Genomic DNA, 15,508 nt, shown 5'->3' on the forward strand with positions numbered 1-15,508 from the left:
CGGCAGCGATCACCACATATCGTTACAACGACGGGGGCAGATGCTATCGAATGCGACATCGCTAGCAATTGCTAGCGATGTCGCAGCATGTAAAGTACCCCTAAGAGTAAAGCATTGGACTATTCTGAAGTGACCTTCTATGAGCCCTGACCTAAATCCTATTGAGTATCTTTGGAAAGAGCTGAAACATGCCGTCTTGAAAAGGCAACCTTCAAACACCAGACAACTGGAGCAGTTTGCTCTTGAGGAGTGGCCAAAATACCTGTCGAAGGGTGCAGAAGTCTCAATGACAGTTACAGGAATCATTTCATTGAAGGGATTGCTTCAAAAGATTGTGCAATAAAATATTAAGTTAAGGGACTGTCATTTCTGTCCAGGCCGATTTCATGAGTTTTATTTTTTTTAAAATTTTGTGGAAGCAGAAAAGCAGCAATGTCTGACTTTCATTTTTTAATTTTCATAGATTTTTTATTTATTATGACTTTTATCAGATTCAAGTTATTTCTGTGATCATTGTGGGTTTTTCTTTCATTAAACGAGGGGTACCAACAATTTTGACCATGTGTGTATGTCATTGAGACCCACATCAATCTCAAGCGCCAGCCATGTCTTGCACTGCTGTCAGTGGATAGGTTAATCAGAGGTTACATAAAAATAAATGGGAGTTCTGACCTGGGGCGGTCATATCATGTGTGAACCCGAGCAGCCGCGCAGGGGCCCAAGAGGTAAGGGGGCCCATTTACACCTCCAAAGCAAGTACAATTGTACATTATGATGAGCTATTGTCATGAGTGTGTCCCGCTTTGGGGAAATCTCTGGCAAGTCTGGGACCAGAAGATGACAATGCCTTATTGTTTGCAGGTCTATAACTGGTATTGAGTGAATCTACGGGGTTAAGGACTTTTTCCTATTTGGCTAGTCCTTTGTAGCCTTAATATCAGGTGCAGCTCTTTTGTGACCAATCCCCTTCGCTATAAAAAGTCCGATGTCTTACCATCTTACACCAGTTATAGATTCTCATTTCTATGCTGACCTCTTTGGAAGGAGCCTGTCTCTTGGAAGAAGCTGTGGAGTCGTGATTGTTGCAGCTGCGGTGTTTAGCTGCATTAGAGGAGCTTGAAGTGTTTTACTTGTTTATTCTCTGTCTCCCCTTCCTTGTAAGTATATAAGAGTTTAGTATGCTCACAAGGGATTAATAGCATAGTATATATATATATATATATATATATATATATATATATATATATATATAATACATTAATAGTACATTGATGAGAATTCCAAACCACTCGTCGGCAGGGTAATATATACAAATCCAGAAAAAATTTAGCTGACATCCACATGTAAAATCCAAAAATGTTTCTTTATTTAAGTCATTTTACGAGTCAAACATGGGGACAGGAAAACAAGTTCCACTTCCTTGTGTTGTATTATTGCGGTGGTGAGACTAGTGCTCTTGCTGGCCTTCTTACTAGCCAGGGTGAGTGAGGGCCTAGGCACGTGACGTGATGGGGGAAGGACATATTAGGATTTTGGGGCCCACATAGTGTTCTTGCAAAGGGGCCACCATCTGTCTGTGTCTGCCAGTCGTTCTAACTACTTTTTTCTTCCAGTGCCATGCATTAGGTCTCGTTCTTGAGATTTATATAATAGTGCTGTATTTTATTTGAGACTTATGTAAAAGTGCTGTACAATGGCCACATTGCTGAAATAATACTACTATCTATGACTTTACGCCATGAGGTACGTTTATAGTAAGTCCCCAGAAAGGAAGTTTAAGGGATTTTCCACTTTTAGAAAAGTGGACCTCAAACAATTACTCTAATGTAAAATAAGAAAGACAGATAGTAGCCATCCTTCCCAATCCTATACCATAAAATCTTATTGCATGCATATGGACAGATACATTCTCCTGCACAATATTTACTTTTTCTTCTCTTCTTTGTTGTAGGATCGGTTAAAAGTTCTGCATCATGAGTGTTTTGTGCCTTTAATACTTTCGTGATCCTGATTTTTGGACCAAACCTACAACCTCAAGCATAGGATGGGTAGCACCGCCATGCTTCCTCGTGGTGCCCTAGCCATGGGAGTAGCACGTGCCATTCGTCGATTCAGTACAGAAATTCCTGACCCTCTTCGGGAAGAAGAGGAATCAGAACTAACTCAGGGTATGAAGCCAACTGCCTACCGGAACGGAAAAGTACACACTAGGCCTGTCCGTCAGCGCAGCCGATTTGTGCAGAAAGATGGCCACTGCAATGTAGAGTTTATCAACCTCAGCGAGAAGAGCCAACGTTACCTGACTGACCTCTTTACCACGTGTGTGGACATCCGTTGGAGGTGGATGTTTCTTATCTTTTCCTTTACTTTTGTAGTTTCCTGGCTCATTTTTGGTTTCTCTTTTTGGCTCATTGCCTCATTGCATGGAGACTTGGCTCCACCACCAGAACCTGGCTCAGAGGAGACCCCTGCCCCTCCATGCTTTTTACAAGTAACCAGCTTTATGGCAGCCTTCCTTTTTTCTTTAGAAACTCAAACTTCCATTGGCTATGGATTTCGGAGTGTTACAGAAGAATGCCCATCGGCGGTATTGACAGTGGTACTGCAGTGCATTGTGGGATGCATTATTGATGCCTTCATTATTGGAGCCATCATGGCAAAAATTGCCAAACCTAAAAAGAGAAATGAAACTCTTGTGTTCACAGAAAATGCAATCATAGCTTTAAGAGATGGAAAACTGTGTCTCATGTGGAGAGTTGCAAATCTACGGAAAAGCCATCTAGTAGAAGCACATGTACGAGCGCAGCTCTTGCAGGTAAGCAACATGATGCCAAGAAGGCTTCTTTTTTCATAAGAGAATTCAGAAAATACTGAGTATACAATGTTTAAAGGATGGATGTTTTTCTAGTGCACCAGAAAGCACAAACCATGGATATTAATAGAAATATTGCATTATCATCCATAGAATTCCAAGTCAATGAAAGAATCAGAGGCAATGGTTAGGGAAAGCAGGGTTAGAATCCAGGAGAGGCAGGCATACATTTTAAGGTAGGAAGCTTGAAAAATGGGCTAGGACTACTAACTCGCCAAGGCTGCCTTATGATTGGTCTGATTACTGGTCTCCTTGATTGGACACTTTGAGCGTCACTCAACCTGATTGGGTGGTGGAGTTCATGGCGCATGCATTGATTAGCATCTCCACCAAGTGCCACCAAGAAGACCAGAGAGGCAGAAACTGGCAGAGAAGAGGCCACCTCCTCGTTGCTGGTAGTGCCTTGTGAGGTGGAACTGGCCATACACGTAAGATTTTGATCAGTCAAAACCCCACCTGTATTCAGCCAACACTTGCCAAAAAATGCCACCTTGACAAGTTATTTTTGTTTTGGCAGTCAATAGTCTATGATAGCCCTTACCATTTATGGTTTGGGTATCATTTCAAGATGATGATTCCCCTGGAATGGTCAAAATTGGAAACCTTTAAAGCATGTGCAGACATCATTGACCTCATGCACCGCACCCAGATATATGCTTTTTTTAATCTAAATCCCAAATTCAGTTAGTAAAAGGCCTTATACCGTCATGCTTTTGATGTGGCACGTGTATTCAAACCAAAAGATGTCTGACACGCAACAAAAACAAACCACAACAATGCCACAAACAAGGGGGACACCAGGACTACACAAGGAACGGTGGGCCCTGGCAGTAGTGAGAGGGTAGATGGGACACCTTCTGCCCTTACCCTGCACTCCTAGCCAGACAGGTTCTGCACCTATCGCTGAGCATTAACCTGAAGCCATGAATAGACCCTATAATAGTCTTGGCTGATGAGTGGGAAGGTAAAGCTAACTAGACCCACCACTACACCAATACAACGCAAGGGTAGGAGAGAAAAATAGGGGAATAACAACCAAAATGGAGAAGATACGATTTCAGGATGAATCCAGAGCAGCTCCTTCCACCAAGGCGGCCAGAATATAAATGGTTTTGTATAATCAATAAAGATTGCTGGGAAACCTTGCTACTTAAACACAAAGGGGTGTGGCTACAGAGCAGCTGCAGCTGACCTACACTGATGGGAAGCTGCTAGCAGAAAAACTGACATTAACTGCTAGAGCACCAAGAGAAACAAAACTGAATTTAAATGTAGAGTTCCAGATGGAGATGAGAGGCTCCAGTCCTAAAGCTGTCACTAGTCTCTAAAAAACAGGAAGACGACTGTGACATATGCAAGGCGGTGATCAAAAGTGGTCGATTTACAAGTGTTATTACTGTTTTATCTATATTTCCCCTTCCCCATTAAAACACCTAGTTTTCCTCCCCATCGCCATTGTTCACCTAACCCTTTCATCACTCACTCACCATTCCTTATTTAATAAAACAATGCAAAAAATAAAAAAAAAACTATTTTGAAAATAAAACTGAAAAAAAGTGGTGAATTAATCAAAAGTTTCCCACAATAAAGATCTGCAGCAATTTATAATTCTATACATCAGAAACCCATCCACACATAGTAAAAAAAAAACTGTAGAAATTTCAGAAAATACTGCAAATCTTTGAATACATAGCATACTCTTTCTGATTTGGAATTGTAGATTTTAGCTACAAATTCTTTTTTAATACAAGGTGAAATCTGCAGCATAACACAGCAAGATCTGCAACACATTTGCAAGTAAGACATTTTCAATGACTCAAGGAATAGAAACTAGGGAGGAAATATACTTTGTCTTAGGCCTCTGTCACACGTTCAGGCCTCCGGTACGTGTTTGGCAGTTTTTTCACGTATTGAAGGCACGTACACACGTGAACCAATGTTTTCCTAATGTATTGGACACACTTAAGTATTTTGTAACGGAACGTGTGTCCATTCCGTACTTACATGTGTCCGTGAGTTTCTCATGCCGACATGTCCATTTTTCTCCGGCAGCACGGGTGTCGCACAGCCCGCACCCGTACCACACGAATGTAGTGTGGATGAGGTCCCGTGTGACACGCGCCGGAGAAACATGTGTCATTATTTTAAAATAAAAAATACAAATACTCACCTCCTTCAGCCCTGCAGAATCTTCCGCTGTAGACAGTTGCTGACAGCCGGCGCTCATTATGAGCGTGTTAAAGAGGTGGGCGTGATGTCACGGGCGCTGATCTCCGCCCCTCCGCTCGGCCGGAAGCAGCATCAGCGGGGAGTGGGCATGGCTTGAGCCGAAGATCAGTACCCTGGACAGCAGCGAGGACCACGTGAGTATGTAAATTACCGGTTCTCCGTGTGTTATCCCGGATAGCACACGGAGAACACACGTGGACCGCACATACCGAAGACACGTACTTACCTAACGCAACATGCAGGGAAAATACGTGTCTCGCGGCACATGCGTGATTTTCACGTGAGTGTGGCAGAGGTCTTAATGGTCTGCTATGCACAATTCAGTTGATAACAGAGAGTAATAGAGGAAGGGTCTAAAATCCGCGCCAAGGACTCAATGGATCCAATGAAGAGATTAATGCTTCTTTTAATATCATGCACAGGTCTACGCGTTTCAGGAGTCGCAGCTCCCTTCTTCAGGACAACAGGCAGTAAAACATCAAATCTTGGGATTTGATGTTTTACTGCCTGTTGTCCTGAAGAAGGGAGCTGCGACTCCTGAAACGCGTAGACCTGTGCATGATATTAAAAGAAGCATTAATCTCTTCATTGAATCCATTGAGTCCTTGGCGCGGATTTTAGACCCTTCCTCTATTACTCTCTGTTATCAGCTTTCCTTGGGGCTGCTGCCTGGACCCGGATTCTTACATGCTTATATAGTGGTTGTGACTGGCACAACCATCAGAGGTGAGTGTGATACTCCTTTTTACCCCCTTCCATTTTTGGGGTAAGACCCTATTGCGCTTTGTTTTTCCACAGTTTCCTATGCACAATTCAGTATGAGATGACAGGTGATGAATTTAATTAAAATCACACATTCGGAGAGTCTAGATGATTATGTAACATTAATAACTATTAACTACTATTACGTTTTGGACCTACCTGTGCCAATTTTACTATTCCGTCCTCTCTTTGACTCTAAAATTATGCTCCAATATGTCCTAAATAAAAGGAGATTGATTATTAGAAGGACAGTGGAAGATAAATACCATTCCTATCTATATTACTACACAAAAGGCCCTCATCAGAACCAGCAGATTTTGGTATGACCAGCTGACCATGTAATGTATAGGGATCTCCCAACCTCCCCAGACAGATCATGACATTGTCAAGATGTGACTATATGATACCGAGGGACAGGCACTCCTATGCTGACCCTCATGCTAGGAGTCTCTAGGCCATCCCTAACCTTAGGGTTACCCCTAATGGTGAAGAAACCTGAGTCTCATGCCTGGCTATGCTCCTGACCAGAACTAATCTGATTCCCCAACCACCAGGGAAGGAAGAGGCAGGAGCAAGATGAAAACACAGATAAAGACATACAAGGGAAAACCAAAACTCTGACACACTGCAAAGTCACAAGAACAAATAGAAAGACTCAGGAGAAAAGGAAGAGCAGGAAGGTAGCAATAAAAAGACAACAAGGGTTATCTCCACAACCACACTTAGCAACAAGTACCACAATCACCAAATAGTCTAGATCACAACACCTCACCAGACTAGCTTAGATAAACTATAGCTGGTGTAGAAGGAAGGATCTAGCCAGCATATACAGTAAGGGAGCAGATGTGATTGGCTCCCCCCCAACATGTGATCAAAGCAGACTAACAAGCAGACCAGCAGAGATTAACTTTTGCTATCCTGCCTATGAACTACTTATCTGGTGGTCAATGCCAGAGTCTGCGTGTGCTGATCACAGACACCAGAGATGTTATCAGGTGGAGTGTCAGAATCTGTAGTCTGAACAGATCCTGACGCCACCATGACAGTTGGCGATGTTTGTAAAAACCTTGTATGCGGCTTGATTCATATGTCCTTCGCAAAGTTTAATCTGCCAATTGGACCATAGAGCACTGGAGTAAGGTAATCTTCTCTGATGAGTCTAATTTTCAGCTTTGCCCAACACCTGGTCGTCTAATGGTTAGACGGAGACCTGGAGAGGCGTACAAGCCACAGTATCTTGCATCCAATGTGAAATTTGGTGGAGGATCTGTGATGATCTGGGGATGCTTCAGCAAGGCTGGAATTGGGCAGATTAAACTTTGCAAAGCACATATGACTCAAGCCGCGTACAAGGTTATCCTGGAAAAACAGTTGCTTCCTTCTGCTCAGGCAATGTTCCCCAACTCTGAGGACTGTTTTTTTCCAGCAGGACAATGTGCCATGCCACACAGCTAGGTCAATCAATGTGTGGATGAAGGACCACCACATCAAAACCCTGTCATGGTCAGCCCAATCTCCAGACCTGAATTCCATTGAAAACCTCTGGAATGTAATCAAGAGGAAGATGGATGGTCACAAGCCATCAAACAAAGAAGAACTGCTTACATTTTTTCACCAGGAGTGGCATATGGTCACCCAAAAGCAGTGTGAAAGCATGCCAAGATGCATGAAAGATGTTATTAAAAATCATGGTGATTCCACAAAATATTGATTTCTGAATCTTCCTGGGGTAAAACATTATTAGTATTGTTGTTTCTAAATGATTATGAACTTGTTTTCTTTGCATTATTTGAGGTGTGAAAGCACTGTGCATTGTTTTGTTATTTTGACCATTTCTCATTTTCAGAAAATAAATAGAAAATTCATTGCTTGGAAATTCGGAGATGTTGTCAGTAGGGTATAGAATAAAAGAACAATTTACATTTCAAAATATTTAAAAAATATACCTATAAAGTGAAAAATCAGAAAAACTGACAATTTTGCAGTGGTCTCTTAATTTCTGCCAGAGTTGTTATATATATATATATATATATAAATGAGATTTCCAGTAAAATTGTAGGTAGAGGACGTCAAAGTGTAACTATTGAAGCCGGTAATCAGCAAAGTGGAGTGGCCATGTCCTTGTAGGAACTGCAGTACTGCTCAACAAGGGGGTCCCAGACATGGGGAATACCATACTGATGACCTAACACAAGATATGTCTTCATGATATGTACAACAGCCCTACAGTTATAAAACCAACATGTGCATCCACTTGCCATTATTGATATGTCATTTTTTACATTTGGGAGGAATATACACACAAATGCACAAAAGAACACATATATATGCATACACACACATAAACACACACCCATATATATATTTATTTCACTTATTAAATATATCCTGGTAAAAATGTTCTTTACATGTGCAGTTGGGTGTATGGGACACCGTCAAATTATGGAAGTTGTGATGTCATATGCAGGTCACAAATATACAGAATCCACTAACTATAAAAGTGAAACTTGTTTGTTGGTCAAGCCCTGACTTGCCACCAATAAACTGGGCACCAGATCAGCCACCAGTATTATTTGCACTGATTTAAGTGTGCCTTGGTGAAAAAGACACAGGTCCATCAAGTTCAACCTGCTATACATTGACTTTCACTAGATTATTTATTACGCATAATGCTGTTTTGAGAAAAACCTCCAGCACTGTTGTAAAAGATGTTATTGTGTCAGCCATTACTACCTCTTGTGGTAGGGCATTCCACAATCTGACTGCTCTAACTGTAAAGACCCCGTTCCTACTTATCTCAAAGGACGGGGCAGCTCCGGAACTGAGCATTTCCAGCCACCAACGACAGAGAACAGCTGATCAGTGGGCGTGCCGTTTTCTCGAACCCTGGCCGATCAGACATTGATGACCTACCCCTATCCTAACGATAGGCCATCAGTATAAAAGTAGTGGACAACCTTTTTAAGACCTATACCCATAACCATCAGTGCCTACGCTACATTGAATTCAGGAATTTGCTCCTGGTTGCCTTTTGTCAATTTTCAACTAGAAATGTGGCAAATAAATGTTTAAGTCTCTAACTCTTCATAAACCACCGAATCTATGTTGTAGATGTTAAGAAATGTTTTGGTTTTTTTATCCTTCACAGCTAGAGGGTTCTATTCTTAGCAATAATTAGTTGAGCATTTATCTATTGGCATCCAAGGTCGCACTGGCAGAAACACCAGGATAAAAATGTGCCGGATGTATTGGGTTACAGGATTTCATTTCTCTCCAATGTTAACTTCTGAACCAGAGAGGATAATCCGATTTAGAGTTTAGGATATATTTTCTAAGAAAATTACATAATGCCATTTTTGCAGTTTTGAGCCAAAATTACAAAATAGGAATGCCATGTTAACCGTTAGTTACGTTATGCAATTCTTGTATAATATATAATATTCAATACTGAACAATGCACATTAAATAGTTTTACTGATTTCTGAATTTCTACTAAATTGTAAATTTTTATTTGGCTTTACAAACCTTTAGGTTATGCTTCAGGCCATCTTTCATCATATTTTGTTACCTCTGCAACCCCTACATACTTGGCCCTAACTCAAGATCCCGTAATGTGCCGGTTTCCACTTGCAGCCACATTGTGTTTTAGTGCCAAATTTCTAAATGTCACTTCCATAAATACATAAAACGTGACTGCAAAGGCATTTGTATTTAGCATCATTCCTATATCTTATTATTGTTATGTATTAGTCTTTCTGTTTGTGTATTTATTCTGATTTTAATTATGTTTTCACCTATTTGTTTAACAGCCTAGAGTCACCCCAGAAGGAGAATACCTTCCATTGGACCATACAGATATCAATGTTGGATTTGACAATGGTACAGACAGAATATTCTTGGTTTCTCCAGTTACCATTGTTCATGAGATTGATGAAGAAAGTCCTTTGTATGAGATTGGCAAAGCAGATCTGGAAACGGCTAACTTTGAGTTAGTGGTCATCCTAGAAGGCATGGTGGAGGCCACGGCAATGACTACGCAATGTCGGAGTTCTTATCTTCCTTCTGAGATCTTATGGGGTTCCAGGTTTGAACCAGTTCTGTTTGAGAAACGCAATCATTACGAGGTGGACTACCTTCACTTTCATCGTACTTATGAAGTTACAAATACACCAACATGCAGCGCCAAAGAGCTTTCTGAAAGAAAGTATTCGATAGTGTCTCGTAGTTCATTCTGCTATGAGAACGAAGTGGCCCTTAACTGCATCTGTGATGAGGAGGCACCTGCTCTTGTGAACACTAAATCACTAACTCCGGAGGTTTCACTTGAGTTAGACAGGCTTAGGGTTGTAGATCCTTTAGAAGAAATATTACTAACATGATTGAGGTTGAAAAGGAAAAACAGAAATTCACTGTCTTGAGCAAGTAGACATGCCGAAGAAATAATTTTTACTCCAGCAACTTTTTACAAGAAAAAAAAAGGGTTTTCTGGTATTGGGGAAATGTAATTTTTAATGGAGTAGGAGATTGGACTTAACTAAACAAAACCTGCATTGGCGCCTCTTCGCCTTCAAGTTTTGTGAAAAGTGATATCTGTATTAATAATAAGTAAATCGGGTCATTTTCTTTCGGATACTAGATTGCTTTTCTTTCATTGTTTTCAGAAAATACTGCTTATTCTTTGTTTGGTGACTCCGAGAAGCCAAAAATTGATTACGTACATATAATACAAGTTATAACTATGAGATTTGGCAAACCTTCGGCAAAAATAAGCTTAATAAGAAAACCTTATAACAAAGACTAACGTGTCTTTTTTCAAACTAAGACACTTTATTGACTTCTGTGAAGTGTAGAAACACAATTCGTTCTGAATATCAGTGAAACATTTTGCTGAGAATTACAATTCGTAAAGTTTAAGAGCCAAACCAAATGCAACCCTGAAACTTGAAAGGTCAACCAAAGCATACCTATAACCAATACACAACGGGAGAATAATTGTTTGTTTGGTATTGAGATGTGTAAAAGAAAATAAAAAATTCTTAGGACATGTGACACCATTATGTCCGAAGGTCCTAAAAAATTATTAAGGGGAATTTCGGTAAATATTCATAGTTTTAAGGCTGACAGAAGAGACAAGTTCATTAAGTTCAACCTATCACCAAATATGTTGATCCAGGGGAAGGCACAAAACCTATGAGGCAGGTGATAATTGCCCCATATTAGGGGGAAACATCCCTTCCCAACTCCACATACGGCAGTCAGACCAGTTCCCTGGATCATCACCCAATCAGAAGATCTACTGCCGATAACCCGTAATATGATATTTATCAAGTAAGACATCACTCCTAAAACTTTACTCAAGCATTCACTGTTTGAGGATTACACCTTATGCTCACTCATGGCCTAAACAAATTGCAATCAAATCTTCCAGCATTAAATTTACAGGGAGTTTGTAACCCCAAAAATGCCTTTTAGACTATCTATACAGTGATATAGGGGGATTCACCCCTATAAAACTCATACTAGAGCTGTAGCTATTACTGGTTAATCCATATGCCAATGAGGGGCCTTCGGTGCAACATTACACTCCCAAGAGTTAAGATCTGGGTGCACCATTACACACTCTCAATTTACATCTTTGGGACGACCCTAGCTTATGATAAGCAGTGCTCCCTCCTAAAGGGAGTTCTTTTCCATGTTATTGCGCATGCACATGGAGACTGACTGGCTCAGTGTGCTTTCCTAACTCACTCTCTGCAGATGCCGCTAGCTAAACTTCCTGGTATATGAGCGGCAGCAGTAAAGAGGAACTATGTAAGAGAGAGCACACCCAGCCACCAGGTGCATGCACTGTTGGGACAGCCAGTATCAGTGTGAATGCGCACAACCTCAGTGTAGTTATTGTTTTAATAGTGAGTGTTGTGCATTACAAGCTACAGTAGTCCCCAAAACGCAAATTGAGGGGCTGAGGCCACAATATGGGTGCACCGAAGAACCCTTATTTGGATTAAAAGTTACTTTGATAAACACTGCACCAGTAACAGCTACAGCGCTACTATGAATTTTATAGAGTTTAGGTACCCTAGACCACTACAGAGTTAGTCTAAAATGTATTGTGGGGGTGATATGGGCCTATATGCACTGAATGATCTACTACAGATCAGTCTGTGTGCATCATTTTATGTGGACTGCCTGTATAAATAGGTTGTTAAATGACCACAGATCGGGAAATGTTTAACAATCAGCAGTTGTTTAGTGCCAGTAGGTTAAAAATGCTATTAACCTACAAATATTGGTTTATTCTGCAGGTTACTAGTGTTCTAAAGCTGTGCGGCTGCTGCACTGAAAGTCTGGCTACTGGGAGAAAATTAACTTTATACCTCTTAACAGCCTCAGGCTTTCAGTCATAGAGGCGTGGCTTCTGTCACCATTTTGTACATGGTGAATGGTGGCTGTAACCGTGCCCTCATCACTGACTGACAGCCAGCTTTGAAGATAGTGACAGTTGTAACCACGCCCCAGCACTAACTGACAGCTGGCTCTGTACATAATGAGTGGTGGCTGTAAACACGCCCCAGAAGTGACTGACAGCTGGCTCTGTTCGTAGTGAGCGGTGGCTGTAACCACACCCCAGCATTGACTGACAGCCGGCTCTGTACATAGTGAGCGGTGACTATAACCATGCCCCTGCACTGAGTGACAGCCGGCTCTGTACATAGTGAATCGTGGCTGTAACCACGCCCCAGCACTGACTGGCAGCCAGCTCTGTACATAGTGAATGGTGGCTGTTACCAAGCCTCAGCACTTACTGACAGCCAACTCTGTCCTGAGCCATCTGTTAGTGTCAGGGACCAGTCACAGCTGCCACTCACAATGCTGTGAGCAGTGACTAAAGCCACGCCAACTATGGTTAAATACCCAAGGCTACCGCAGTAATACAGTTCACTTCCTCCCGGTAGCTAGGCTTCCAGTGTAGATGCCGGGCAGCTTTAGAGCACTCTTAACCTGTGGAATTCACCCCATATCTGCAGATTAATAGCATTTGGTATTTGGTATTTGGTAACATGATATTTTTTTTTCTTTAAATTTCACTTGACCCAGATTCTCAATGTACAGCTACCAACTTCTGGCATAGTACGCAAGCAGAAGAAAATGGCTGTGTGTTTGCTATGATGTTCTCTACCAAGAAATAATATGGTATGGTAGTAGACATGTCTAATAATTCTCAGGACATTTATAAAACGTCTCCACCATATTTGCAGTTTTTGAAGACCTCATTGCGCTCCGATGTAAACTCATCACACTTTTAGACTCCTGTTTTAAAAATGATACACTTTTTATGTTGGACGTCTCCATGGCACATTATCTCATACCTAAACAGGCTACTCAATGTTGTGCTCAATCTCTTCAATCTTCCATAGTCAAATTAATCATTCATCAATTTTTCGGAATGTTCACACTAAGCAGAGGCAAGACTTTGGTACCGTACTTTCCGTATGTATGACATCTTTACCAATATACATTAAGCTCTTGGGCAGTGTTACTTTCTAAGTCTCTTTTAGAGCTTTTCAACTATTTTTCCAAACATGAAATAGAATGGAGTCAAAGTTTTGTGTCTCATATAACCTCAAGAGAGTGCCAAATGTAAAAATTTGATGGAATCTGGAGTCGTGAATCACTGTCAAGTCCATAACATCATTCTGGGAAGATGTTTCTCCAAATTAGTTTTATTAAGCCGAAAAACCCTACAAGTGCTATGTACCATACAGAAGAGAAGGATAAAAAATGGTCTGTACTGGCCATGCCCAATGGTCTGGTTATAGAGTATTGTGGAGTCAAAAAACAAAACTACATGTATCATTAATCCTGTTTTGACATACATTATATCTTTAAGATTTTGCCAAAAGAACTATTTATACGTGTAACTGGAAATGTTTCCAACTACACCTTGTTATTCCTTTTCATGGTGCAAATGTTTCAGGTTTGTTTCGAATAAAGAATATTTTGGATCTTAGTAGAATAGTTCTGTTTCTATGCTCTACAAATATTGCAGCAATAGTTGTTTTTAATAAATCGACTTATTGAGCATGTGAATCTCTTGCAATAAAAATGAGTACAGTTCACAGGAGCTAAGAATATTGATATGAAATATTTTTAAAATGTCTTTAATGGGATTACAAATGCAACTAGCTTCTTCAGAAGGAAGAGGACTTGATCTCTGAAGTCATCTCACTCATCGCCGCAGCTGATTCGCACCATGCTACAGGGCTTTCCCATAGTCCTGCACATGGACGTTCACTGCTTCTATAGCACCCCATTGGGCAGGCGGTTAACCTACTCGTCACCGGGCCGTCGACTGTTGTCGTGACGGGCGGCCTAGCCCGGCTCCGTTGCCCCAAGGTGTACAGAAGATGGCTGGGGAAGGATGATGGGGGTAGTAGTGAGGTTAATGTCGTGACGCCACCTGTGGTACGCAGCCAGGGAATGGACTGCCGCTGCTGTCGCTGTCCTCCGGGGCAGATGGTGGTAGCAGCTATGGATGGTATCGCTCCCCACAGGTGGAGCGGGCCCCGGGGAGGATGATGAGGGAAGTAATGGCAGGCACTGAAGCACGGAGCCGGTAATGAAGAAACAGAGTCTATGGCTGAGGTTCCAGTTTGTTTACTCATTTTTAATGCGGTGCCGCTCACCCAGGTAATACCGGTCACTTGCTATGATGGGCTCCATCGAACCCGAACCCGTTAGAGATCAGTCCGGTTTGGGGTGTTTGGTGGGTTTCCTCCTTATAACGCCTGTCTGTGGATCCCCTGACTTGAAGCTACGAGGGGACCCTGAGTTTCATGAGTAGAACTCTTGTGCCTTATATGCAGGTGCCGTGGTTCCGCTGTGGGGTCTGAAGTCATCCAAGGCCCCGGATCCTATATGGCACTGTGCTCTAAGGTGCTTTGTGATCAGGGAAGCTTGAAACTTCCCCATCCAGGCAGATTCTGGAAAACCAACGTGGAGTATGATCTTCCCTAGGGTCCTGCCGCCCTGTGTGGTGTCGATTCCGTGGGGAGCAGGTTCACTCTCCTAACAGCAATCGTGTGAACTTCTCCTTCCCACCAGAGCACCTGTAAGATGCGACTGCTCCGTTCCTCTCCTGCTGGAAAACTCCTTACTGTTGTAATGGCTCCTGACTCCCCTTGCTGGCTGCACCTACACTCTCCCAGGTTCTAAGCTAGTGGGACTGGGTCACCTGTTTGAGGGCATCCTGGAAATGCCACTCTGTCGGCGACCCCTTTATTACCCGACCCTAGCCCAGTCCCCAGTGGGAACACGGCAACCTGGTGTGTATTTGAGTGTGTAATGTAGTGAAACCGGGACTTATCTGTTCAGCATCCGGGTTTAGCATTACACCCAAATTTGGATGCAATACTCTGTGGCGACTGAAGCCTCAGGGGCGCAACACTTCTCCCTCCCGGAGCCTGTGCGCACTGCACAGGTCCTCTGGGAGTGCTTCTAAGGTGAATGCACGCACCGCTGCCCTTCTCTTAAAGGGCCAGAGTGCCATTTCCTGGAAGTGCCTTTCAGCCTATCGCTGAGAGGCACTGGTACTTAAGACACTCTCCCACTAGGGGAGGAGCCTGATCAATGCTATTAGTTAGT

General features: G+C 42.2%; 1 protein-coding gene across 1 annotated transcript in view; it reads left to right on the plus strand.

The window, feature by feature from the left end:
* The window catches only part of LOC142255985 (ATP-sensitive inward rectifier potassium channel 14-like), a 46,918-nt gene extending 33,070 nt beyond the window's left edge, over positions 1-13,848 (plus strand). Inside the window, exons 2-3 of the mRNA XM_075327456.1 lie at positions 1,952-2,815; positions 9,673-13,848. Of these exons, the coding sequence (XP_075183571.1) occupies positions 2,045-2,815; positions 9,673-10,242 (1,341 nt within the window). The 5' untranslated portion in view covers positions 1,952-2,044 and the 3' untranslated portion in view covers positions 10,243-13,848. The remainder of the gene's footprint in view (positions 1-1,951; positions 2,816-9,672) is intronic.
* The last annotated feature ends 1,660 nt before the right edge of the window (positions 13,849-15,508 follow it).

The sequence above is a fragment of the Anomaloglossus baeobatrachus genome, chromosome 11 (assembly GCF_048569485.1).
Source record: "Anomaloglossus baeobatrachus isolate aAnoBae1 chromosome 11, aAnoBae1.hap1, whole genome shotgun sequence".
NCBI lineage: Eukaryota > Metazoa > Chordata > Amphibia > Anura > Aromobatidae > Anomaloglossus > Anomaloglossus baeobatrachus.